Here is a 25920-nt window from a genome sequence, read left to right on the forward strand (position 1 = left end):
CACCTATTAGTTGGTAGGGTAAATACAAGCATAATCACTGTGCGGATTATTTCTGGATTGATTAGTTTTGATGAGATCTCTTGATTATATTGCATTTTTTTTTTTATTTAAACAGATGAAGTTGCTCGCAGGCTCTTTTTTTGGCCACCCCAACCCACCCGCACCAAGAAAACAAAGAGACAAATACAGAAACCATTACCTTGGCCGTGGCACTGCTGCTGCTGCTTATTAATGTTTTTACAAGAAGATTATGAATACAGGTTCCAGTGATTTGGCAAGTCATATCTATCACAAAATGTGAAAGAAAATGTTATTTCCTCCAAGACATGGTGATTTTTCCTAAATTCATGAGCAACATTTCAATTTGGACTTGGACATTACTGAGTCTAGCATGTTAGCACATACAGCTGAAACTTCGTTAATACAAGAAGCATTCCTCATGATCTCCCCCACTGAAAACAAATTGCTCTCTCTCTCTCTCTCTCTCTCTCTCTCTCTCTCTCTCTCCATCTAACTATCCATCTCTCCAATTGCGAGAATGGGGAAAGATCTGCACCGAGGGAATCCTAAAGTATGCAAATCAATCATTCAGGGGTTGTGCTGCAGTCTGCAATGTCTGCAAAATAACATGTGAGGGTTGAGGGGGTAAAATTTTTGAAGAAGACAGAAATTGAATATTTGTCAGGCAATGGTTTCATTCTGCCGAAGGGCTAGACTCAAGCACCGGAACTACTGCAGATGACAGCTCGACATGTGACACACGAACAGCACCAATAAGCCGTTCTGGAAGCTCGTCAAAAGTGTTTGCCTGCAAATATAGTGTTGCTATGTAAAAACAGTTGATGTTAAAAGGAAAGCAAGAACAATATAATATATGAACAAGGGTGCTCGCCATCAAATATTCAGAATGTTTTATGACCGGCCGTCAACCTTCAAATTGGTTCCCTGGGCATGGCTTGGCGACTATGGGAACCAATGAGGGTTGTCATATGACCTCAAAGGCCAGCAGACACGAGTAGATATCTTTTTTGTTGGTTATACAGTCTACCCTCATGCAAACAGGGAACAGCCTCCATGGCAACTCCATACTCGAAAAGAGTCTAAAAAGAAGATGGGCAATTGGAAAGGTCTGATATAGGAGATTGCATATATCCTGAGGCAAAAATTATAAGCTAAGAAGTGAAATTTAAATATAGTTCCCTGGATCTAAAGGTAAAAATGCAATACACGCCATCATATTCTGGGTGGCTTCTAGAATGAGCCATACTTCAAAAGCATCATCCTTTTGTTGACGAGAAAACACTCTGGTATTCAAATTTATTCTATAAATGTCTTGCCAAGCACAAAAAAATAAGTGATTTTTCCTACAATCATCACATAGTGTAATCAATGGATTCATCCCCTTAAAATTTCAATGCAAGTGCTTAACCTGAAGTCTCTTCTGCAAATCTGTGGAAGGAATTAAACTTTGCTTATCTCCTAATGCCAATATGGTAGAGTTATTTATTTCATAATGTCAAGTAGACTGCCAAGAGCAGAAACAAGTACCTGTACAAGAAACGCCATGTCAACTACCAATGTCGTAATTACACCACACACAAGCCCCAAAACGCCATTAGCCACAGTAGAAGAACCAATATCAACATCTATCTGCACATAATTATTAAACCTTAGATATCTTATAGATCCAACTGCTGCAAGTCGAAATTCGTTTTGCTTCACAAATGTTTATGAAATTCCACATAAGAGCAAGAATTTTATCATAACAGATTTTTCTTACTTCCAGGTACTTTGGTCCACGAATGTAGGTGCAATCAACTGCTTTGCCTAATAAACAAGGGGTGCTTCCAACACTTTGGCGTACAATCCAGGATCCCTGCATTGCCACACTAGATTCAGAAAAGGAATGCAATGCTATGCCAACAATCATTACTGATTGGGTTACCATATGTTATCAGATGAAATTAAAAACATTTCTTTTCAAAAGAGAGACGAAATGAGGCTACAGATGGGAAAAGGTGGAGTTGGATGACATGTTTGGCTTTTCGGCTTTCTTTGTAAATTATAAGAAGGAAATTAAAGGATCAAGGAGGCGATGATGACCTTAGGAACAGAAGGAATAAGCTTGAACCTGCTATTACGGAACTCATCATCACCATCAGCAAACCGCTGCAATAGTGATCCAGGCACCAGCTGTTTTGTTACAAAATAAAAGACCATACTGTAATGAGTTGAGCCTGGAACCTGCAAGAGGAGCAAGTTACCACCTGGTTCCAGATATATGATAATAAATAAGAAATTCAAATGCATTGAGATATGTGCAACTCGATTTGATGCCTAAGTAGTTTGCATCTGTAAAGTACTGAGGAAAAAAGGTTAACTTCAACTCTTGCACGGTTAATAAGTTGAGTTTCAACTCTTGCAGAGACTGAAATGCACTAACGCTAACTCTAGGAGCTGGGTGCACTTTTTCAAAAATAATAATAACATTGAAAAGTGTTAGAAGCAGTCAGAATATGATTCATAATGGAATTGTATGGTTGGAATTTATTTACCGTCATGGGATAGATACCAAGAGGATTGGAACCTAACTTGATTATTTAAAAAAGTTTGCAGGACAGGTTTAGGCATAAATACAGAAATATATGTTATTAGGTTTGCTCAACTTTAATTCTTCTAAGAAAATCTTAAAGAACGAAACTTTGACAAGAATCCCAAAAGCAAGCAAATTCCAAATTGCCTGCACTCTTCTGTAAATCACACATATTTTTACAGCTGAATTAAAGAAAGGTTACTCTGTGGCCCTTTTGCATTTGAACACAATGACAACTTGGTAGCACTACAGAATACCAGAAGGCACTGTATATATTTTTTTTCTTACTATTGTATTTATCTAAAATGAAGTAGTAAAATGAGCTAATTCAAATCCATAGAGGAACAAAAGCTAAACACCTAAAGTGGAGGAAACCAAACAAAGACTTACTTGCAAATTTATCGCCAATGAGAATAGTCCCTTCTCTGATGCAACCTACATCAGCAGAACAAACTCCAGTTAAACACAATTTCTGTGCTGTACAAAGTAGTAATTACCTTAGACAAACAACAGATTTTCATGCTGCAAAGTGAAAGATATACAAATAAAACCAGATAACAGATGCAGGTCCAATCAGTATTCAAAATGTTTCAACATCTTATTTGATGGCCTAGGATAATCATCTTAAAACATTAAATTTTCATGCAACAGGTCTGGGGAAGAGAATTGATGCATATCTTGATGCTCACTGAACAGTGAAAAAAAAGGATCATAATATGCTAGTTCACAAATAAAGCTAAAACAAAAAAATACAGAACCATGTGCCTCTCCAATGAGTCAAGCATCACATTCCCCATATTGACTACAGGTAGCCTTTTATCTATTTCTGTCATCCATTCAGGTCCTCATTGTTTGATGTGCGTACTTCTCATGAAACTATGAACATTAATCATCCTTTAGATGTTCAATGCCTTCCAAGCAATCATCTACTTTAATATTCACCTTATATATTTTCTAGCATCAAATGTGGTATTCAGGGTTTATATCTATGTTTATTACATTTAGGTACTTCATCCTTAATTACGAAGAGGAAGAAAGTGGCATGCTTTGCACAAGTACCAGAAATTAATTCTAAATCTAAACTAAATCAATTAATACAACAATAAATGTTTTCTTTTTTTTTAACACAAACCATCCTATTTTGGAACAAAACATGATTGAATTTCCTTTGAAAAAAAAATCTCTCACCACAAAACCAATAATAACCTTAATAATGTGCCACTAATTGGTTTCATCAAATGACTTGAAGAATTAGCTAAAATATCACAAGAATTCTCGGCCATTGTCCTAAAGAAACAAATAAACAAATCAGACAATTAAACCATACATAGCTCATGGAGTCACTGATACAACTTACTTGGACTGCACAGCCTTTTCGTCTTGCAACATGGTCCATTCGTTTCACATCCTTAAACCAATCAACTGCTACAAGCTCCATAAGATGCTTTCCAGAGGGAATCTGCAGTTGCAATATTGGAATCCATAAACAGCATGAACTAAAATAATATTATTCATTGCTACTCTACAAGTTCTAGAAAGAAAATAATATTTAGTCACAGAAAGAATCCAAAGACCTTGGTTTTGTCATATATAAAATGTTTACTACGAACTCTGAAATTATTCCCATCAGATATTCTCCAACAATCACGACTCTTATCACGGTCATCCCGGCGTAAAGTGCCAGAAAAGCCAGACAAATCAATTTGATCAGATGGCTCCTCATCTAAAACAGTTTAAGAATAGAACAGTTAGTCTGTAGCTCAATGTCAACAATAATGATCTCATTGTAAAGAGAAGAAAGCAAATTACATCACAGACCTGCCCGTTTGTTGCTGTTTTCAAGTTTGACTGAGTATGCCTGCAAATGTTGCAATGTTGATACTCAGAAAAAAGTTGCGAATAAATAAATAACTGCAAGCAGTCCACCAACCTCCTGTTCCAGCTCTGGAATTTGATAATCCTCGTCCTCATCAGAGTCTTCATCCAACATTACAGAGTGTCTGCTAGCAGAATGCATCTGATCTACTGAAGGATTAGGCTGAATGGAATTCTCCTGTATTTTTCGTTTATTTTTAGAAGAAACAGAATTCAAAGTCATATTAACCATCATTGGTATCCTTGTAACCGTGTGGCTCTCATCTGTTTGAGCAAACCATTCACGTAGTCCTGCCATTCATGCACAATAGACACAGTCAATCAGGGAAGGGCCAACAACAGCAAGTGATTTTAGTATAAACTGCAAGGAATAAGCAGTGATGAATTATCCTCTAAAGCTGTCCACAGAATCAGTAATATAGAAAATGGAATATTGTCTTCAGGCACCAGATAAAATAAGAATGAGATAAACTTCTATCTTGGGCAGTAGGGATGCTGTGGTTTCCAGGCCATCAAGCATAAATAGCATGGATCACGCCATTTTCATTGGGTAATTTATTGAATTGCAGTTCCAATAAAATCTCAAGGCTAAAGATCACTGTATGCACTAAATCCTCTAATAAAAACAATGTAACTAGCTGAAACAAATTTTCCCAACACTTATTTTTGTAAAAATTTTAAGAATGAATGATCATGAAAAATTTATATAATATGCTGCAGTCTCAAGCAGAATAGTTGTCATACTTTGAAAATGAGAGATGTGAAAGTGGCATTTGAGTTTCCTGAAAAGTTCTCAACCATGGTCTTGACTAGCAATCATAATTCTCTCATGGAACAAATTGTGAAATGTTACAATCAGAATATGCATTCTGACTAGTTTTCAACTTCATGTCAACTCTCTTTTAGGCAATAAGTCATCCATAAGTACTCAAAGCATCAAGGCTACTTTGGGCAAGAGAAGGGCATTACACAATGTTAAGTCAACTTGGTTATGTAATGGAAGCTAATGTAAGGGTGTAACCCAGCCGAGCTTCATTAAGCTTGGGTCTGATCTATCTTAATGTGAAACTAATTTCGAGCTTAAATTTCGAGATCAAACTTGATTTCTTTAACATTATTCCATGCTCAATTCGAGCTTTTGAACCAAGCCGAACACAAGTCTACTTGATCGGCTTGATAATCCTAAATCAAGCTAAAGTCAACTTGAGAATAGATCAAGCTTGGATCAAGCTTCATCAAAGCTCAACTAGTGACTTCAAGCTTGGTACAGAAATTTAGTTCCAGCCTAAATTAACAAAGATAAAATATTACACCAAAATACTTACTACAATGATCCATATATACAATATAGAATGTACAACTTAAATATATTCAACCATTATTGAGCTGAGCTTGATCATGCTGAGTCAATTTTGGGCCCTGATTGAAATTAATTTTGAGCCTGTTTTGTTGGTTCGGGCATGGTTTCTTTAGCTTCAAACCGAGGTTGATTTGAGCTTACGTTGGGCCGAGCACAAGTCGAGCTCAAGCTGCTTAGTTTGCTTGACACCCGTAAGCTAATATAACAAACATACAAACAACCAAAAATTCTCGGAACTTTGGAAGAATTAGGCAAATAGGTATAAAGAAAGATTTGATCTAAGAAACTGGCGTTAAACAAATTCTTGAAGATCCTGAATTCCATAATAAGAATGTGCTAAAACCATTAAACAAAAAAAATACTTAAAAAGTGCCCATCCTTGTAGTCTCATCCCCTTTCATTTTTTATAGCATTATTTACATTTCCTCCTTACGAAAATCTCTTCCATGTTAAACTTTTGATTCTTGAATGGTTTTTCCAAATTGTAACACTTCAGCTTCAAACTCCACCTCGTCAATGATTTTGGTGAAGCCAAAGGGCATCGTAAAGCAACCAGTGTTGTTTTACATGTCAGTGTTTTTTTGTCTTGATCATCCTAAATGATCTTTATCAATAATCTATTCTATCTTCTAGCTTGTCAAGGTGTAGACACCGAGTGAAAATGCATAATTTACATTTAGATTTTAGGTTGATCTTCCGTGTATATGATTAGATATACTTGTGAAAAAGAATTCTAGAGTACAAAAATATTCATTTCAGACAACATTCAACCAGTAGAAGCAATTATTTATCAGTGACATAGAACAATTCTATATGTGTAGCAGAAATGGTTGATATGCAATGTCCAAATTAAAACTGCTTCAGGTGGAGATGACCAGTACCAGCGACGCTGTTCAACATTTGAAGCAGACAATGTTGCTGAAATGATGGGAAATAACCCACACCCCAACCCTTCAGATCAATTTGCATAAGATGCTGTACCTGCGTTCGAGGTCTCCCATTTCGAGGCTTTAGGGGAGAAATATTGAATCCACCGCCTAAGAACAAAGAAATGTTAAATTTTGTTGGGTATTGAAGTATGATATTTGTATTTCAAGTATAATATCATCAATAACATAATCTGGAGCAAGCCAAAAAGCAAATGACGAAATGTACTCTCAATGTGAGCTCTCACAAATCCCGGCTGTGGACCACAATTTGGATGCTCTCTGGACCGAAATAACACAACTGCACAATGATAACGCATATCGACAATGCATTAGGAAAAAAAATTTATGGCAAAAATGAAAACAATGGGGAAAGAAGTAACTAACATACTCACCATAACTTCCATCATCATTACGCCGCCAATAACGCACATAACAAAGATCACGGTGCCACACAAACCTGCACAACCAAGTACAATTCTTTAAAGTTTAAACACAAAGGCATATATGCATCATAGTTTAAATGTTCAGGCATACCACCTAGGCGACGTGATGCAAAATTTCCAATGGCGTAGAATATCATACAAATAAATTATACAACACATGTCACAACAATGGAATTGGAAGGGATCCACATGATATCAACATCAAGAATGGTGTAGCATATGGTCAAGAAAAATGTAAAGTTAAATGCTGTATAAAATTTAGTTTAGATGATGGGTGGCAGTGGTATCATGAATTTTCTACTACACCTCTTTTTTAGTTATTATTTATAAATGTTGTCAAGATCGAGTAATAAATCAAAGAGGTTAGATCAGGTTAGATCATGAATCAAATCGCAGATTTTATGATACTTATCCAATTTCTTAAAAAAGTGAAAATATAAATGAAAGGTAAAATTGGGGAAACTGAGTCAAATATAAGTTTAGTTCCTCCATCGATAAACCCATATATTCCATGTCTAATGAAACAAATATTGTGTCTAGATATTCAAATAATTCATATACAAACTATCATTTTAAAATACCTTTTGGATAAGATATTATATGGGAAAAAACTGGACATAGACAAATGGTTATAGAATATGAACTTTCTTTTTCCTTCTTGATCTAAATTTCTTTTTGCTTCTCAATAAACCTCAAATCGATTCTTTAAAAATTGTATGTCCTTGTTCTCCTAAACAATCCTCCTGAATTCAAATCAGCATTCAATCAAATTTAAGTCTCACCAACTAACGCCGCGCAGTCACGGAATAATATACACCAGAAGATCTCCTAAATAATAACAATTAGTTCATCTACAAAATGAATAAGGGCAAACAAGATTGAATCCGATGCTTACTATCAGCCCAAAGCACCTAGAAACATAGATCTTACAGTGAGTTTGAGAGAGTGGTGCATTAACCTTACAGTAAGTTTGTGTTCGTCATCACTCCCTCAAACATGTTTCATTTCTGTCAATATAGTATTCTCACATTAAAGCTTTCATCCATATAATGAATAATGGAAGATATATATATTATATTACAATATAATTCATATTTTCATAACGGTCGTGCAAGGAAGAGTTAGGTTCAAATCCCCAAGCTCTTTTTTTTTCAGCCCCTAATTACTCCCGTCAATGTGCCTCTATTGTTGTCAGCATAACTCCATCCCTCTCCCTCACACACGTGCACCTCCTTTGTGCCCACCAAGACAACATTCTCACAATATTAATTTATTTAAATTTGCTAAATAGATAAAACCTCCACAGATGCAATCTTTTTCCCCATAATCTTCAAATCAATTGCATAAGGAAAAAAAAGAGTCTAAATAGCTTCAAGGTACTTCTTAGAATTTTTTTCATTAATACAAATTAATATCTTTTATACTTTAAAGGATCTGATACATTATATCTACATAAGAACCTTTTGGAGGTTGCCATGTCAAATTTTACTGACCTTGACAAGCGACTGCAGTGTTACATGGACACTCCAAAATTTATGTCTTTGACATGTCAGACACTCACACACTTGGGACACTTCATGACACTTCATACCATTAGATCATAATTTCATCATCATTATACATCTACTTTTGGCAATCCTAATGAATAACCAAATGTAGCACATCAATTAGCAAACCTTTTATCAATTTTGTGAACTAAAAGAGCAATTGGTCCATTTTTATGCAAACAAATGAATACACATTTACACAAAATATATAATATATAAACATGTTCCCATGTCTGATTTTTAAAGGTTTCCCATGCCAGAAACTTCTGGACACTTGGACAACCCGGTTCACGTCTCCTAGTGACAATGCAAACACTATTGGGGCAGAACTGACATATACAAACTGAAAGTTTAGAAATTTACAATGTGATCTTTAATAATTACTTTACATGGCCAAGATAACACAGTTGGACTATAAGAGTCTGAAGGAATCTAGGTTTTGCCACCAAAAGCAAAAGTTGCCTATTGCAGATAGAAATGCAAAACAAATATAAAAGTCTATCTTCTGAAGAGCATGTCGAGATCAGCTTCAGTGGATTTATACCACATATTACTACACACTTAGTTCTCCAAGCCAGTCTACTCTTACTAATGAAGCATCCAAAGAAATCACCACCTAACTATATGCCATAAAGTAAAGAAAGATATATTGGCATAATATCATTTAATATAACACTGTATAAAATATCATACATATAAGAAAATATCACTTGGAAAAGTAAATTATATTTTTAAAGAAATTTCATTGAATGTACATTTCATGTATAATATGGCATTATGATCATATAGAATCTCCTTATAACAAATTCAGCCAGTAATTCTAATGATAAAAATTCCAATGAGCACACGATGTCTGTTTAATTGATTTTCTAACCGTCAAGCATGGATATTTTGTGCAGTATACAAAAGAAAACAACAAACTATTTTAATGCAACTTAAGTTATTCTTTTCCCTTTTAGAGAGCATTACATCGGGAACCAGTCCAGCTGCAATCTATGATACAGAATTGCAGTGTGTCCATCCACCTCCTCAACTAAGCTACCATATTGAAAGCTGCAATCCCACCTACAACATAAGAGGGCCAAGAATAACTAAGGATATCGATTAGTCCAGAAAAAAGGTTCTGTATACATAAGAAAAAGCTTACTCAAAACGTGTTCCATCCATGCTCATTACAAGCTCAAAAATTGATTCACACGTGGCCTCCACCACACCAACAGCCTTCATTGCTCTGCTACAGCTCCTTGGCTGTACAATACAATTTACATGAAGGAGGAAATTTCAATCCTAGATTAAAGTTTCTAATGTAATACTGCACAATACAAACATAAAGAGATCCACTACATACAAGGTAGTCTACTTCTAGAAGCTCTTCAAAAATACGAAGCCCTGCAATTCAAGAGCATAAAGTATTAACTAGCATAAATTTAGATGATGGGTCTATGCCTCTTATGGTTATAGCTCACTGAATTTTGCAGAATTTTCCAATGAAGAGTTGAAATAATGGATACAAAATTAAGTTGCTGAGAGGAAGATAAAAAAAAGAGAGATAAAGGAAACTTGCCATTCTGGCATCGAACAAGACGCCAATGTTTTCTAGAGAAAACTTGATCAGAATGATTCTGATTTGACAACCCTGAATCAACTTCCTGAGTCCAGTCAAGTACTGATTCAGGAGGACCTGCCAAATGAAAGCTACAGTCATGGCCAGCTAAATATGCCACTGAACAACATAATAGAATAATTGACCCAGAAGTGACATTAGTTTCGGTTCTTGAAGACCATTTCCTATAGTCGTTCTTCGTAATAATGTGTGATGGCTCTCGTCTTCTTCTTCTTCTTCTTCAGGGCTACACCTACAAGAAAACGTTAAGATTTAAAACCATAAAGCTTTATAAGAAAACACTGGTTAAAAGTGATATAAGTAAACTTTGGTCAATATTCCTTCTATGGACTTTATTAGGAAAAAACCATTAAAATTAGAAGATAACAGTATTCCTTTTATGGACTTTATTAGGAAAAATCATTAAAATTAGAAGATAAAATAAAGACTTCAATGATATCCTAAGCAAACGAGGTGCAAAGAAGACCAAATATAAGCCACTAAATGTTGAAAATTATGCTAAATAAAAAGGCATTAAGAAATGAGTTAAGTAATTGGTTGCTCTAAGACAAGTAGGAGACAACACATCACATTCCAAACAAATGTTAAAGAAGATAATTGTTAACCAATGGCCTAACGAACTAAAGAAAATAGGAAATTGAGGTACTTCAAAGAGAGAAGGCCAGGAGGGCAAAGTTAAAGATGGTTCCTATTATGAAGAACATTAGTTTAAACTTATATACGTGTATATTTAGAAAATTCATTTATTATCTTAAGTTTTTACAAAAATCCTTTAAGAAAGGATATGGTCATTCTCTATTTACAGAGTTTCAAATTTAGCTAACACGAGAAGTGTAAAGAAAATTAAATGCATGCATGCCCTAAAACTGAGATATAATCATTTATCAAATGCAAGATGTAGGTTTCAACACAAAATGTTGTGAGTAAAGCAACACGGCGAGAAGTGCTCGGAGCTTATTTCATCAAAAATTTTTTCAGCTCAAAGTGATGATCAACAAGGAGATTGTTGAACAGTCGAAGCATATGATTTTAGCAAGATGAGGGTCAAAGCATAAAACATCAAATATATTACCATTTAGTCATCATCCTGGATAACTAATTGACTAGAAATTTCAACGGAGTTCATAATATATCAGAACTTACAGGTCAATCAAGTGCATGAAGACCAATGTAGGAAATAGAGAAAGATAAAATATAGAGTTAGGAGCTTCCAGGAATTCTACAAATTTATGAAGGATCAAATAAAGACAGTAAGACACTCAGGTTTTCGAAGGATTTTTTAGGACATTCAGGAACTAACAGTGACTGATCAACAGCCATCAAACCCTGGAGCATTACTTTAATCTTATGAAGCTAAGCAGCATCCAATTTACTAGAAATTTAAGCAAGGGTTTGCAAGCTATCCTAATTTGAGTTATAGATGAAGTGTATTTATTTGGTCAGTTATGAGTGAAGGGTGATGGTTGTTAAGGATCTAAGGTCCTAAAAAATAGATGCTGTGATCAGTTATCAGAGAGGAAATTAAGTCAAGTTTTGGCAACAACTAAGAGTCTGAAAGGGATGCTGTTGACAGAAGAAGCATATTTATACTTATGGCTAAAATAAATTTTATTGACTATTGGCAAACACAGATGCTGGATTGTCACCTTTCTTGTGTGCAAATCGCTGCATCAAAGTTACATTCACTGTGATGGTGAAGAATTACCAATTGAAAGACACGTACAAATGGATGGCTGAGACTTAACTAGAATTTAGTCCAAATCTGGCCTAAAATCATTGTTAAAATATTTTTCATATCTATAATTGATTGTTTCACATGTTAACCAGGTCTTCTATCATGCAGCTCTAATTCACATATTAACTAGGTCTTCTATCTAGGAGAAGAGAAATAGCAAATCCAATTCACATGAACAGTCCGAATTGAGTTAGGATAACTACTTCAAAAGGGGCAAGATGCCATAAACATTTCTAAAGAGAATCAAGGTGACAAGCAGAATAGGAAGACGGTGTATTGAACTCGGACCAAACCAGCTGGTTCGACTGGTTCAACCGAGGACCGAACAAGTCTTCGGTCCATGTTTTTTAGAAATTCGAAATTTGAAAAAAAAAAATGGAAAAGACTGGCAGAACCGGATCGACCAGTTGAACTGGCCAGTCCGGGCCAAGTAGTCTTTATTTTTAAAGTGGATTACGACGTCATAGACTTAGATTAGGGCTTATCGGGTTGAAAATTCTCTGCCACCCATCGCCATCTCCCACCCTCCAAACCAAGGTTGGTTGTACCAGTACCAAGACTCATACCAGTGGACCAATGGTACAGTACGATGCCAATACCGGTACAATGCCATTCTGGTCCATTTCGGTTCGAACCAATACCAAACCGGTCCGGTGGCCGACCAATACGCCTACTGGTACCAGTTCAGCGATCCTTGGTTCGAAGTGGTTCGGGCAGTTTGGCCACCTGTTTTACCTCAATAATAGAGGAGAGCAAAGGTAGCAAAGGCACAAGCTCGTGCCTTCTCTGCCTCTTCCTCTAAATTTTCATCTAAAAATTTGCAAGAAAAGTCAAAAAAAGGGCGATTTCTTGCCGGATTCAAGCCAAAATCAAGATAAGATCCCTTCGTCCTTCCCTCTTCCCATCTCCTTCCCTCTTTTTTTTTAGTTTTGAGGCCTAAAATAGGCCAAAAATAGGAAAAATGTGGGGAGGTCATGCCAAATTTGTCTTTTGGCATGATTTCATGATATGTTGTGGATCTGAGAATGATCCATGCAATACCGAAGAAATTATGATTTTTCATTAATCATGTATTTTTTAGATTAAAAAATATATTTTTGGATTAAAAATAATAAAAAATAACATAATGTTCAAAAAATTGTAAAATAAATAGCATGCTTGGGGGTATGCATGCTACTTGCTACCTCAATTTGGCAGCAATTTATTTAAATTTGGGCTATACAAACCTAATCTCAGATTTAAATAAATTTGTAAAATTCATGGTAATTAGTGCATATCCATGGGCTGAAAAGAATATATGTAGCACCCCTGGTAGGGTGCTACATTAATCCGAATTAATTTTTTGTATATTATATTTAAAAATCAATTTATTATTTTAAGAAAATTACAAAATATTTAAAATCAAAAAGTAAATTAACGTTATATTCAAAAAATCAAAAAAATCCATTTGATATACTATATGTATATTCAATTATAAGTTATGCATGCATTCAGTTATATCACAGTTGCATTAATTTATCAATTATAGAATGTTTGTAGAGAATCAAGACCTATCTAACATAAAAAAAAAATATCAAAACAACACTGAAATTTTAAATTAAACCACAATCATTAAAATAAAGCTTGCAAACATTAAAGAATTTTAAAAAAGGGGAAATGGCGTATCCATATGGAATCGGTATGCCACTGTGTACCGTGTCGGTATGGTACCGAACTAGTACCATACCGAATCGGTTGCCAACCAATATGGTACTTGGTATCTATTTAGCGGATCTTTGCTTAATCTACTCATGCATCGAAGAATTTAACAGTGGGACCCATGAAAAATCACAGAAAGCAGAAACTAGCTGAAGACTTGAATTAATAAAGTAATAAACTAAGTTTCCGTCATTTGATACCATCTCAACCAATATCACAACAGGGAGTATAAATTTGTCACTTACTGACTTTCATGATCAGAGGAAGAGGCATTTCTTCCATTATCCATGCTAGATTTATATATAAATGGAGCATAACCTTTACTTCCATTAGCTGTCGTTAGATCTTGTTGCTGCAAATAACAAATAGTCACAATTAGTCATGCCATTACAACACTTTCCTTTTTAAAAGGTAACCACCAAACTTTGATGCATCATATAATGTGCAATGGCAAATTAACAACCATGAACAGGCACCGTCATCAAAATGACACTCAACAAAATGGTTACCTGTATGAGCATCTTTTGTTATACAAACAAAAATTTGTGAAAATCAACAATAGAAATTTCATCATTTGCTAGTTAACTCGTTGTCTCACTTTGGAGATGTATAAAGTTTCCGAAAAAAGATATTGTACCATGATATTTTAATATCTTATTTGATCCAAAATATCAAATGGAGAAAGTAATGTTGCATGTTGTAACTATTCAATGGTTTCTTCAGATGCCAAGAAGATGATTATGACTAAACTATTGAATTAACTTTACCTGATCAATGACTTGCTCCATCTTTTCCTTCCAGATCAGAGCCTCCTGGATGTTGAATGCTGCCATCTGGTTGAAGAACAAAGTGAAGTTATGAACTACCATTCATAAAAACATATGTAAACAAGAAACATCTATGGTTACACCCAAAGAAAAAAATGGCCTCATATGAGTCTCTGTATAACATAACATCAAAAAAGTACAAAGGAAAGTAGATACACTAGTAATAATGCTGCAATCAACACATTTAAATGATCTTAAATAAGCAAGCATAAGCATGACAATCCACTTAATTAGAAATTCTGCGGTTCATTGAAATTCCAATGTCTCTGATGCATATGAATATAAATATACTATAAAGGATTAATTTTCAATGCTAATGTGGGACTCAAATACCTCCAGAAGGGATTAAGAAGAACAAAACAGAATTGGACGGGTGGTAGAGTTATGGAAACACTTTTTTTATTCCATATTTTGGACCTTAGCTACATGGAACAATATGCTACCACAAAGATAACTCTAGTCTGGCTACAGAAGCATGACCTAACCTCCTTAATTTAGAAAACAAGCAAAGGAATGTGTATCCCATAGAACAAAAGGATGCACTAATATTATATACAAAAACTAAGTGAAAGTTTTCTAATGTCCCAGCAAATCTTTATATATAGATAATAGAACATTTCTCAACCATAGATGAACGAATTGGATAAGCAATATGTCACTAGAGGTTGCTATATTGGAGGCACATATGCATGGTTGCTGCATATTTCATTCTTGTTGGATAAGGTTAAGAAGAACACAAGATATCAAATCAAGGGTAAGGAAAGAAAAAGCATCATATCAGAGGACAAGAGACTCAAATGAGAATGATTCAAACAAGTGGACCTCGAGTAGGCAATATAAGAGTTGAACACCCACACACGTCAGTATAACAGAAATTACAAGGACCAGCAAAGCTCATATTTATAAACTAAATCCAAGAAAGGAACCTATAAGATACCAACCAAGGGCAACCTAGCACCTTTTTTTCCCCATGAACCAAGAAAAAGAAGACTTGTGCAAAAGAAGCAAGGAAAGAAAAGGGCAAACCATAGTAATCAAGAACGGGAATGGTTTAGAAGCAAACATGTGATGAAACAGCAGAATAAGATCCACATACAGCCAAAGGACAAAGTAGGTAGCTTGATGAATCAAAAACCAAGTAAAAATCATTAACATACAATGATGAAGCTCAAGCTAATAGAATGAAATCTTAACGACTATTAGATGAAGAATAGATGAGCCACAACCACTACAAATCAAACAGGTTTAAGTTAAACACAAAAAAGTAGGATACAAAATGGTACCCGTAATTCTTATCATGTTTAGAGGTTGGACTGCAAACAAGCCAGCAAGTCCAAACCAGGTCTAGCACGACCCTGACTCGACCTAGTTTCCTTGCCAGCCTTGATTTTAGATTCAGGCCCAATCAATTAAGTAATTGGCAAGTCCATGAAAAATATTTTAAAACCATGAGGTCATCTGGGCCAGGCCATGTCAAGCATGACCTAAGCCCAACCAATGCATAGGGCTCCAGGTCAGGTCTAGGTTTGGGTCAAATGCAAGACAGAAGAAAAGAATAGTATTAGTTCTATATCTAGAAGGAAAGTTAGTAATAATACAGGTAACAAGTTAAGAGAAGTAAAGTGAGAAATGGAGAGTTTAGGGATTTCATAGTCATGGGAATCTAGGTTGAGATGGAGGGGGCAGGGTCAGGCCAAGTCAAGTAGGCTCACGTCTGATGTGAACCTACTTTTGACATGGCTAGTCCATGGGGAGGATCAGGCCCGGTCTAGCTGGAAAGATACATGACCCAGACCCTCCGTGGCTTTTTAAATAGGACCTATTTCAGGCTTTGATAGGGCTGAGCCTAGCCTAGCTTGGTTGAGTGGACTTGCAGCCCTATTGAGAGGATCTCATGAAGACACAAAGATCAGTTGACAAAGGTTGAATAATGCCTTTAAGTTAAAAAGATTATGATGATAGAGAAGGGTAAAAGAATATCATTGACCCCAAGGTTTTAAGTCCCGGTGGGATAGGGGACATCCCGGCCATCCCATCTTGTTCCTATAAGAAAATGGGACCGTTACGGGGTTGGGACTCCGAAACTCAAACATGAGGGGAGAGAAAAAGAAAGAGGAAAGAAAGGAAGGAAGGAAAGATGAAGAAAAAAGGAAAAAGCGAAAGGAAGGAAGAAGAAGAAAAGAAAGAAAGGAAGGAAGAAGAAAAAGAAAGAAAGGAAAGAAGGAAGAAAGGAAAGAGAAAGATGGAGAAAAAAGAAAAAAGAAATAAAGGACGGGAAAGGAAAAAAGAAAAAGGAAAGAAAGGAAGGTAGAAGAAAAGTAAAAAAAGGAAGGAAGGAAGGAAAGAAAGAAGAAAAAGAAAGAAAGAAAGAAAAAAAGGAAAGAAGAAGGGGAGAGACATGGAAGATATCCTACCGGGATGCATGATGGGGACTGCCGCCAAGATGAGGCGGGATATTGGAGCATCTTGTTCCATGGAGAAACTAGGACACCCTCGTCCCATGGGATTTAAAACCTTGATTGACCCTACAACCAATGTCTAGAATCGGAGTTTGAAATGCATAATTCCAGCAAAATAATAGAATTCCAAAATAATGGTTAAGACAACTTCAAGGAAATGAGTCAAATCCCTAGTTTTCAAATCAAAACAATAAAAGCTAAGGTCACGATAAATGAACAATCATTAGACAAAAAGAGCTGAAAGTGTGACAAAGCAAGGACCATGAAAGTGAAACCAGAAAATGGAGAATGACACCAAATTAATAAACATATGCATCAAAAGTGTTAGATGCTACTTGGTTAAGCTTAGGAAGATTTGTCATGCTACTATGCTACAACATAAGCTTGAGAAGTATATGCCTGAAGGCCAGGTGATACAAAATATATGGAAGAAGAATTACTCCAAAATATGCAATTACAACTCATGGGTCTCACATATTATGCCTACACAATCCATGAATATGTCTATATAATTGAACAATGTACATTTGGCATATAATAGCTATAAAAAGTCAAATAATTTCATAGCATCAGCAAGACAAGAATGGAACTTTGACAGCATCCTAATACTAGATCAATGAAAAAAAGAAAAAAAGAAGAGCAAAAGGAGAAGAGGAACATTGACCACATACCGTTATTCGATGATACTTCTCCTTTTTGTTGTAAACACACAATACATAAACCATCTGTCCAGACAACAAAATGGAAGCACATTAGGATATGGAATATATCAAATATCGATCAATTTGTATGATCAAAAAAGGCAAGATGTTAATCTGGGCAAAGTCTATGTATATAGGACCAAGCTGCCACGATTCAAGTATAAATGATAGACTGAATGTGTAACAACTATTTTAAAGTCAGAATGAATGAAATAAAAAAAATGATCTTATATCCAGTGGCATGCAAGTTAAATGTTTAAAACCTGAAGAAAAGCTAACATGCCCATATTATGCTTCGACAAGAAATCATCTTCTACAATGACCATCAACAAAGTTGGTCCCCAGACGGGAGCCCAAGACACATTAATAATATACTTTTAAGAGAAGGAACTAAGATTCAATTTTTCGATGTATACAAGTAGAGGCATGCTACATAGCAAAGACCTAATCCCATGCCAAACTGCCATGCCTCCCGATTGGTTTAACCCAGCTTCATCCCATTTTGAAAAGGAGATAACACATATTTGTCTATATTCCCAAAACTACCCTCCCCTTTCCGATCTCTGCACCCCAACCTTCTCTTTGTCTTCTCGCTCCATTCGATCACATCCAGCCATCATGCTGGGTATGAGGAAAACCGAACAAAAATTGCTAAGCAGGTAGTTTTTGAGGCAAATTACATGTACCTTAGAGAGGAAGGGAGGGAGGGATGGAGAGATAGACAGGGGGGGCATAGGCATGGAGTTTCAAATCTTTGGCAAGCATCACCATGTGGCCTTCTTGGCTAGCATGGTTGGCACTGTTGCACCATGTGTCTCTCATGGTTCCACTAAGCTAGCATGGAGTGCTAATGGTAGTGCATGAGGTTGTGGAGAATTAAAAGAAAGTAATTGTGGAGCGCGTGGCTGAGGGAGAAGAAGGTTTTCAACATTAAAAATGGCTTATTTCTATAACTCACAAGTTAGCAAATTCTTAATATGGAACATGGTGTCTAACAAACAAATGAACAAACACCAAATGCTCATGGCCTCTATGTTGACCTTAATCCGAGATAAATGGTGTGGTACACTACTTGTCATAAAAGATTGGAAGAGAGATGTGGAAAAAAGAGGCGGAGAGCTTCAAGCGGAAAATAGGGCTTTTTGATTTGATAACCATCGGTGCTAGCATTTCAAACAAGTGGTCTTAATCACCTCATAGTGGTCGCATGGATACAAGTGTACAAGCAGTTCAGACACTGCTCTTCTAATGACCTCCTTTGCTAGCAATTAAAAACTACAAAAATCCAGATCAGCAACCTTATCCTAGATATTTGGGTTGGGAAACATAGTTTTGAAATTTAAGCACAATACTATTAGAAAGACCAAATGACAACTGAAAAAACTTTTGATCTCACACGTGGAAGTAGAAGTTATGATTGCTGCACTCGCAAGATGACTTTAATAGCACTAAAACAAATTTATTTAACAAAAAACGATAAGAAGGCAAAAAGAGGCATGGTTGATAGCAAAAGTGAACTTAATAATAAGTACAAGATTTTTCTATTAAATAAGATACATACTAAACATAAAGCTCAGATCTTCTCTGCCTACAAGACGGAAGACTTACATGTCCGTGATGCATTTTGAGCCCCCTATCCTCCACTCTGCAATTTCCATCTATAAGAAGAGTCTTGATAGGAACCTAAATATTCCAGAGACTAAGTCAAGGGAAATCCACTTCTTAAAAAAAAAAAAATCAACTTTAAAGTAGAATTCGACTTTCTGATAGCTCTAAATAGGAGAAGGCAAATACTCTAATTTAATCGCTTCATACTTCTAGTACAACAGCAATCAAATGAAAATTTAGGAAGAAAAACAGAAACATAGGAGAAAGATGGCAGTGGAGGTATTAATGTACCATGTTATCCTGAGGCTTCCTCTTGTAGTAGGCGAGAACTCGGGTCTCGAGGACAAAGTAGCGCATGTGGATGAACGAGCGGCCAATCTTCCTCCGCCCATAGCGGACCATCCATCCCTCGTAGACCACCTTCGACATCCTTCCTCTCTCCCTCGCTAGCCCTCTACCCCCGCAACCTCCAACAGATTTCTACCACATAATCCAAAACACCAAACAAATAGAGCTACAGATCGGGCCAGGGGATTCTAGGAACCACCCGAAACTTAACCAACCCACCAAAATTCAATTCAATCCCTCGATCAACGCAAATCCAACCGTTCTTGGACTCGATCCAGACAAACAAAGAAGGCGGAGAATTCAAAGAACGTAAATTTCAAATCTCGAGATAAACCCAGATCCGCGTGACTCAAGAACGAACAAATCCTCTCGCAATCCGGCGACCACTCCAGCGTCCCGATTGGCCGCCGGTCAAACTCCGGCAAGGGATCGATCAGTTCCGGCCGATCCGCCGGCCAAAGCAAATCTCCGCTATGGAGACAACCAAGAGCAAAAGAAAAGAAAAAAAAAAGGGTCAAAACAAAAATCCTCAATCAAGACAAACCGAACCGAACAGTTCTTGGTCTCTGTCCAAACGAGAACGACGCGGAGAATTCAGAGCATCCAGGACTTCTAATCAACCCAGATTCGAAGAACACCGGATCGACCGAACTCCGACAAGGGATCGATCGGCTCCGGCGGCGTCGGCCGAGCTGACGAGAGCGATGTTCGGGGGCGATCGCTGACCGAGAAAAAGGGGAGGAGGAGTTGGGAACCGACAAAGAAAAGGGGGACTGCGATTTCAATTTAAAAACGAGGACTAACGAAACGCTGTTCCGCTCCTTATTCTTTCCTTGTTTCCCTTTTTTTCTTACTTTCCGCGTGAAAATAAGAATGGAAATTATTAATTACTAATAAATGAGTGGGGCATGGGATGGTGGTTTATAGCGGCGGAAAGGTAAACGGGGAACGCCGGCGGCAAGAGGCCGGCGGCCGGCGGTGGAGTGGGGGAGGAGGAGGGGGGGAAGGATAAAGAGCGCCTAGCATCCGCTAAGCTATTTGAAGCGGGAGCGGATGAGCAACGCCGGATGGACTGCGGCCGAGGCTGGAAACCGAGAGGGGCAACGAGGCGGACCTTTCTTGGGTCAAATGCTGCTTGCGTTTGTCTTATTTACGGATTTGCCCTCGCGTAATATGGTATGTCCTGGTGTGATTTGAAATTCGTCAAACGAGATGCCGAAGAGGCCCCCAGCGCTTGGCCACAAGTTAGAAGTCAATATTTAGTAGGTTTATTTAAATAATAATAATAATAATAATAATAATCTTTATAATTTATTAAACAAAAAAATTTTCAATTGGCAGGAATATTTATATTTATATAAACAGCCATTAATTCTGTTACATATGGCAAGATTCTAGCGTAGTTTTTTAATATTATATAAAAGCCGATCATGTGTATTTCTACGTAATATTATGTAATAACTCGCATGTAGTCTGTATGATGCACGGAGTACTATTTTTTTTCTTTTTTTAACTATATTTGAAATAAAATATAAAAATAAAGATAATAGAATACATATCAGAAATATACTAGAATATAATATGTATATATAAGGGTCAAATTATTTTTTAAAATATTTTTTTGATATTAATATTATGATATACTATTACTGTACAAAATTCTAATAGCATATGTATATCTATCAGTTGAATTGGGGAGCCACTCACGATATGGGGTCAATCATGCAGTTGAATTCTTAGGAGTTTCTCTTGTAATGGGTATTTTTGTGAATGTATTAAGAGTGGAGTTAGTGGGGGCAAGAATCATACTTCCTAGATTCTTCTATTACACATTTTGCTATTCAAAATTTTTCTTTTATTTTTAGATTTTTTTGCGTACATATACTCCTAAATATTAGAATTTGCGTGAATATTCTTCTAAAACATGCAAAAATAAACGTTTATAAAGGTATACATGCAAATAGCAAGTTTGGAGAGTATTCATGTAATTTCATATATTCAGAAGGAGAATTTTTGCATAAAATAGAAAAAAATAAATTTTAAATTTTTTGCATGTAAACCCTCCTAAATATGAACAATTGCATAAATATCCTTGCAATGTATTATTTACAGATATATCCTTACAAATATTTTTTTCGTATATTTACCCATTAAGGGCATTTCAGTCATTTTTAATTTTAAACTGCTATTTTTTTTGATAATGTTAGATGGTATGAACAGATATGCAAGAAAAAAAATAAAAGATATGTATACAAAATAAATATTTTATAAATATATATAATAATTTTAGAAATATATTTATATAAATTTTAATATTTAGGAAAATTTGTGGAAAAATATATATATATATTGGACAAACTTTCAACAATGTTTTGATGTGAAGGGTGGTGGAAGGTTGTGGTTTGGAATTGGATTACCCTTCCACGGAGTACTTGTTTTTTCTGAAAAAATAATAAAAATGGGCCACAAGTTGGGTGCTGTCGTAAAGACGAATGACCACGACTTGTCGGAATCGTTCATCCACGGCCAAGGCCACGCGCACACCTCGAGAAGCGGTTTTAGGGGTGACGTGGTGGTTGGTTGACGATATAATGGCAGAGAAGCGAAGCAAGACACGTCCGGAGTTAATGCTTATACTTGCTTTCGATGGTGTCAGGTTCCACCTGGTGGTTCAAATTGGACATTTGTGCACGAGACCCACCCAGGGAAACGCCTGACACGGCCCAGATCCAAACTTGGGACCCACGTCTCACGTGTGAGTCACTCGCAAAGTGACGTGTGAAAGAGTTCTTGGGGTAACGGGAGGCCAGAGTATTGCTCCATACGGCAGAGAATTACGGCTCCTTCAAAGCCATGCAGGCCAACCCAGCTGCTGACTGACTAGCTTCTTACACGACGCATCATTTGGAAAAGTTTCTTTGGATGAATCAGACGGATGTCCACTCTTCGCTTAGTTCGCTTATGTCTTTTGATTTCCTTAGCTGCACTCATATATGCCAAAAAAAAAAAAAAAAAAGTTCTTGGTGCCAACATGGGACCATGCCAAAATTAGGCGGTCTAGATCTAAATCCTTGGCTAGATATTTAACCCATTTAGCATTGTAACTAGATGTGTCCCATGCCTGATGTTGGAAAGCTACACCCCGTGGTTCCAGGACAATAGTTAATTCCAAGTTAGGTTTAATTTGGGTATAGGTGTAGATTTTGACTCTTTTCCGGTGCATGTGTCGTATATAATTAATTCCAAGTTAGGTTTAATTTGGGTATAATTTGATGTGATGTAATCGAGTATAGTTAGGTGGCTACGGTTAGGTTGGAAAGGTTTGGTTTAGTTCAAATCAGGTAAATCAGGTGTGAAATTGGGTTAGAGTGTGTGGGAAATTAGGTTGAATAGAGTAAATCGGGTTTGCAATTAGATTGGAGAGGGTGGAATCAGGTTGGATTAGCTAGCTTTAGACTAGAACTAGGTTGGGTGCAACCATGTAAAAAAAATATTTCATCCTGCCATGGCTTGGAATTTCTACAATTTGTATTGGTGAATCGAGATGGTTGTTTCATATAGATCATCTCAAGATGGCCGTGTGAAAAAGTATGATCAACATCCCATTCCTTAATAGGGCACATTTAGAGATTGCAAGAACTAAAACAATTCCAAGTGTAATGGGTTTAATTATAGGACTAAATGTGCCCTCATAGTAAACACCTTTTTATTGGTGAAACCCTTGACGACAAGCCAGGCTTTATAGCAACCAATAATGCCATCAGATCTTTCTTTAATCCTATATATTTACAACCAATAATACAATGATCAAATGGAGGGAGCACTACTACCTAGGTTCCATTGGCTATTAGTGCATTATATTCATCACATATAGCATAAAAAATTTCAAATGAAATATGTGGAAGAGATTAATGAATAAGAGATCATAAGAAATTAATACAGAAAGTAAGAAGTGTTTTAAATCTCTAACTTCGTAAGAACTGAACAAGCCACATCTTTATTACCGAAGTTTCACCTTGGTTTTTCACAGAGCTTGAATTGAAATTAACAACTTCGTACCACTCTCCTTTTTCAATTCTACAACATTATGATTTATGCCATGCGTATGGTTCTCACACGGCATAGATTTGACAAGAACATAAAACAAGAATGTTATTTTGCACAAGTATAAGAGCAGTATATTTATAGGCTGCTCCATTAATTCTAGTGATAGTAAGTAGCAAACACTGATTAATTTTATATCTCCATTACAGTCCATCTCTACTACTGTCTATCAACATTCAAGGAGAACTTTTTTTAGTAAATACTGATTAATTTTAACAAAGTACACCATAGCTACATGTTTTGATAATGTCTGCAGCACTTTTCTTTCAATTTTTTTTTGACAACTTTCTTACATTTAGTAGCATTAAGCTTGACCACTTCCCACTTAAGATATACTTCACAGATCATCCACAACACAATTAATGGCCATAAATTACATATCTTTTTATACCTGAGAGAGAGTACAATGGAGAAACGTAATGCACCATAAACAAACTGAGGGAAATGAGATAATAATCAGTTTGCACATACCAAACATATAACAACCATTGGAGCAATATGAGTTACTTTTTTTTCTAGTCTGCTCTGACAATCTACAGCAGAACTACGCCAACAACAAAGTAAATGGAGAACAGTAAAGGAGTTGGGATCTTCTCACTAACATCTTTAATTCGAGGCAGTTGCCTTGCAGCATTTTTTGTGATGACAGCCAGTGCAGGGGCTGCCAGAGAAGCAGCCAGAACTTTGTTTGCAAAAACTATGCGCAGGTCTTTCCTGATCCATTCCATGATTAATTGACAGAACTCTTCACGTCTTATTGCTTCAACTCCTGTTGAGCGGTACGCCTGCATTCGTTCCCAAACCAGTAAAAAAACCCAGGATCATATGATAAAAGGAATTCTGCGGTTGCAGTAGTTACTCTGAAAACATGTTTATCCACACACACATGCATCCATCCATCCATTCATACGTAAATGAATGCATCCATACTTATACATACATATGTATGTATGCATGTGTATGTATGTACGTACATACATACTTATGTATATATATATATATATGCATGCAGATAGATGCTGATCTGAAAATTGGAGAAGGAATACCTGTATTTTATTGGCTATCTCCATTACAGAAGGTGGTTCCTTATGAGGAGTAAGGAATTGCTTGTTCACAGAACTGTGATGAAATTACCACAATGCTGGTTAAATCAAAAAGTTCTTTTAACTGAACAAATTACAGGAAGCAAAAGCAAACATACTCTTACTTGTAAACCCGCAGGGTTGCGACGTGAAGATCATTCAATGACAAACGTTTCTTCTCTCTATCAGCATAATCATCAAAAATCTTGGTGCATATTTTTCGCACATGCCACTTTCCTGAAACAATATTAGACAAAAGGAATGGTATTTGGTTAATGGAATACAACCTAAAATCCAAGTATTTATACCAAGATGAAGAAGCCTAAGTAAATAAGGACCTAACAATATGAACACTATTTTCTGCAGAGAATTAGGAAACGTTATATCAATAATGAGAATGGGCCTGTAGTATTCTTCAAAAGAACGAGAAAGGCATGCGTCTCCTTTGTATTGTATGAAAACAATTTGATATATATGTCCTTCCCTTGTATTCAGTGGGATTTCAACAATAACAACAAGAAGAAGAAAAGGACTTGCCTTGAGCTCTGTCCCATAGAGATTGGAGCATCTCGGCCATGGCAACGCTTAGCCGCCTCCAGCTATCTCTCTCCTGATGTAAATGGGAAAGAGGAGGTTTATATAAACTGGGAGATGGGAACAACGAGGCCTTCGTGTTAGTGTTCATCTCTTTATCTAAAGCGGGTGGCATCTGCTTCTCGAAGCGTGCACTGCAGGGGAGGCATCTTGGATGCGAGTCCGAGGGCAATCCTTGCTCTTCTGGTCGGCAACCTTCCTTCGAATCCCTCAAAAAACCGTTATCCACGGTTAAAAATGTCACGCCCTCAGACCCGTGGCATAGCCGTGCTACCGCAAGCTACTGCCTACAGTAGCACGTAGCTACAATAATAATTCATATAAAAGTAACATTTCATTCATAGAGTACAAAATAAAATAGTACATAGCTTTAAATTTGTACATCCAAAATAA

At 36.4% G+C, this 25920-nt stretch overlaps 2 protein-coding genes across 3 annotated transcripts; both read right to left on the reverse strand.

The window, feature by feature from the left end:
- Positions 1-286: 286 nt before the first annotated feature.
- On the reverse strand, positions 287-20833 carry EDR2 (ENHANCED DISEASE RESISTANCE 2). Of its 2 annotated transcripts, none has more exons than XM_088723104.1 (22): positions 19691-20833; positions 19400-19474; positions 17762-17815; positions 14572-14637; positions 14050-14156; positions 10535-10603; positions 10312-10427; positions 10096-10136; positions 9895-9995; positions 9717-9812; positions 7150-7214; positions 6984-7055; positions 6710-6865; positions 4524-4759; positions 4412-4451; positions 4168-4316; positions 3951-4052; positions 2984-3028; positions 2104-2244; positions 1781-1876; positions 1549-1650; positions 287-808 (listed from the first exon to the last, which is right to left on the reverse strand). In XM_088723104.1, exons 1-22 carry the CDS (start codon positions 19826-19828, stop codon positions 695-697), a joined length of 2181 nt encoding a protein of 726 aa, XP_088579230.1. In that variant the 5' UTR covers positions 19829-20833; the 3' UTR covers positions 287-694. The 2 variants fall into 2 exon arrangements, with proteins under 2 accessions (XP_088579230.1, XP_088579229.1); XM_088723103.1 differs by having other exon boundaries at positions 10312-10428; positions 10530-10603.
- Positions 20834-24214: 3381 nt separating this feature from the next.
- On the reverse strand, positions 24215-25603 carry LOC103716655 (uncharacterized). Its single transcript, XM_088723105.1, has 4 exons — positions 25471-25603; positions 25059-25170; positions 24898-24970; positions 24215-24636 (listed from the first exon to the last, which is right to left on the reverse strand). Exons 1-4 carry the CDS (start codon positions 25508-25510, stop codon positions 24385-24387), a joined length of 477 nt encoding a protein of 158 aa, XP_088579231.1. The 5' UTR covers positions 25511-25603; the 3' UTR covers positions 24215-24384.
- Positions 25604-25920: the final 317 nt, after the last annotated feature.

The sequence above is a fragment of the Phoenix dactylifera genome, chromosome 6 (genome assembly GCF_051530095.1).
Source record: "Phoenix dactylifera cultivar Ajwa chromosome 6, Ajwa_hap1_PhDact_Kaust_v1.1, whole genome shotgun sequence".
Taxonomy (NCBI): Eukaryota; Viridiplantae; Streptophyta; class Magnoliopsida; order Arecales; family Arecaceae; genus Phoenix; species Phoenix dactylifera.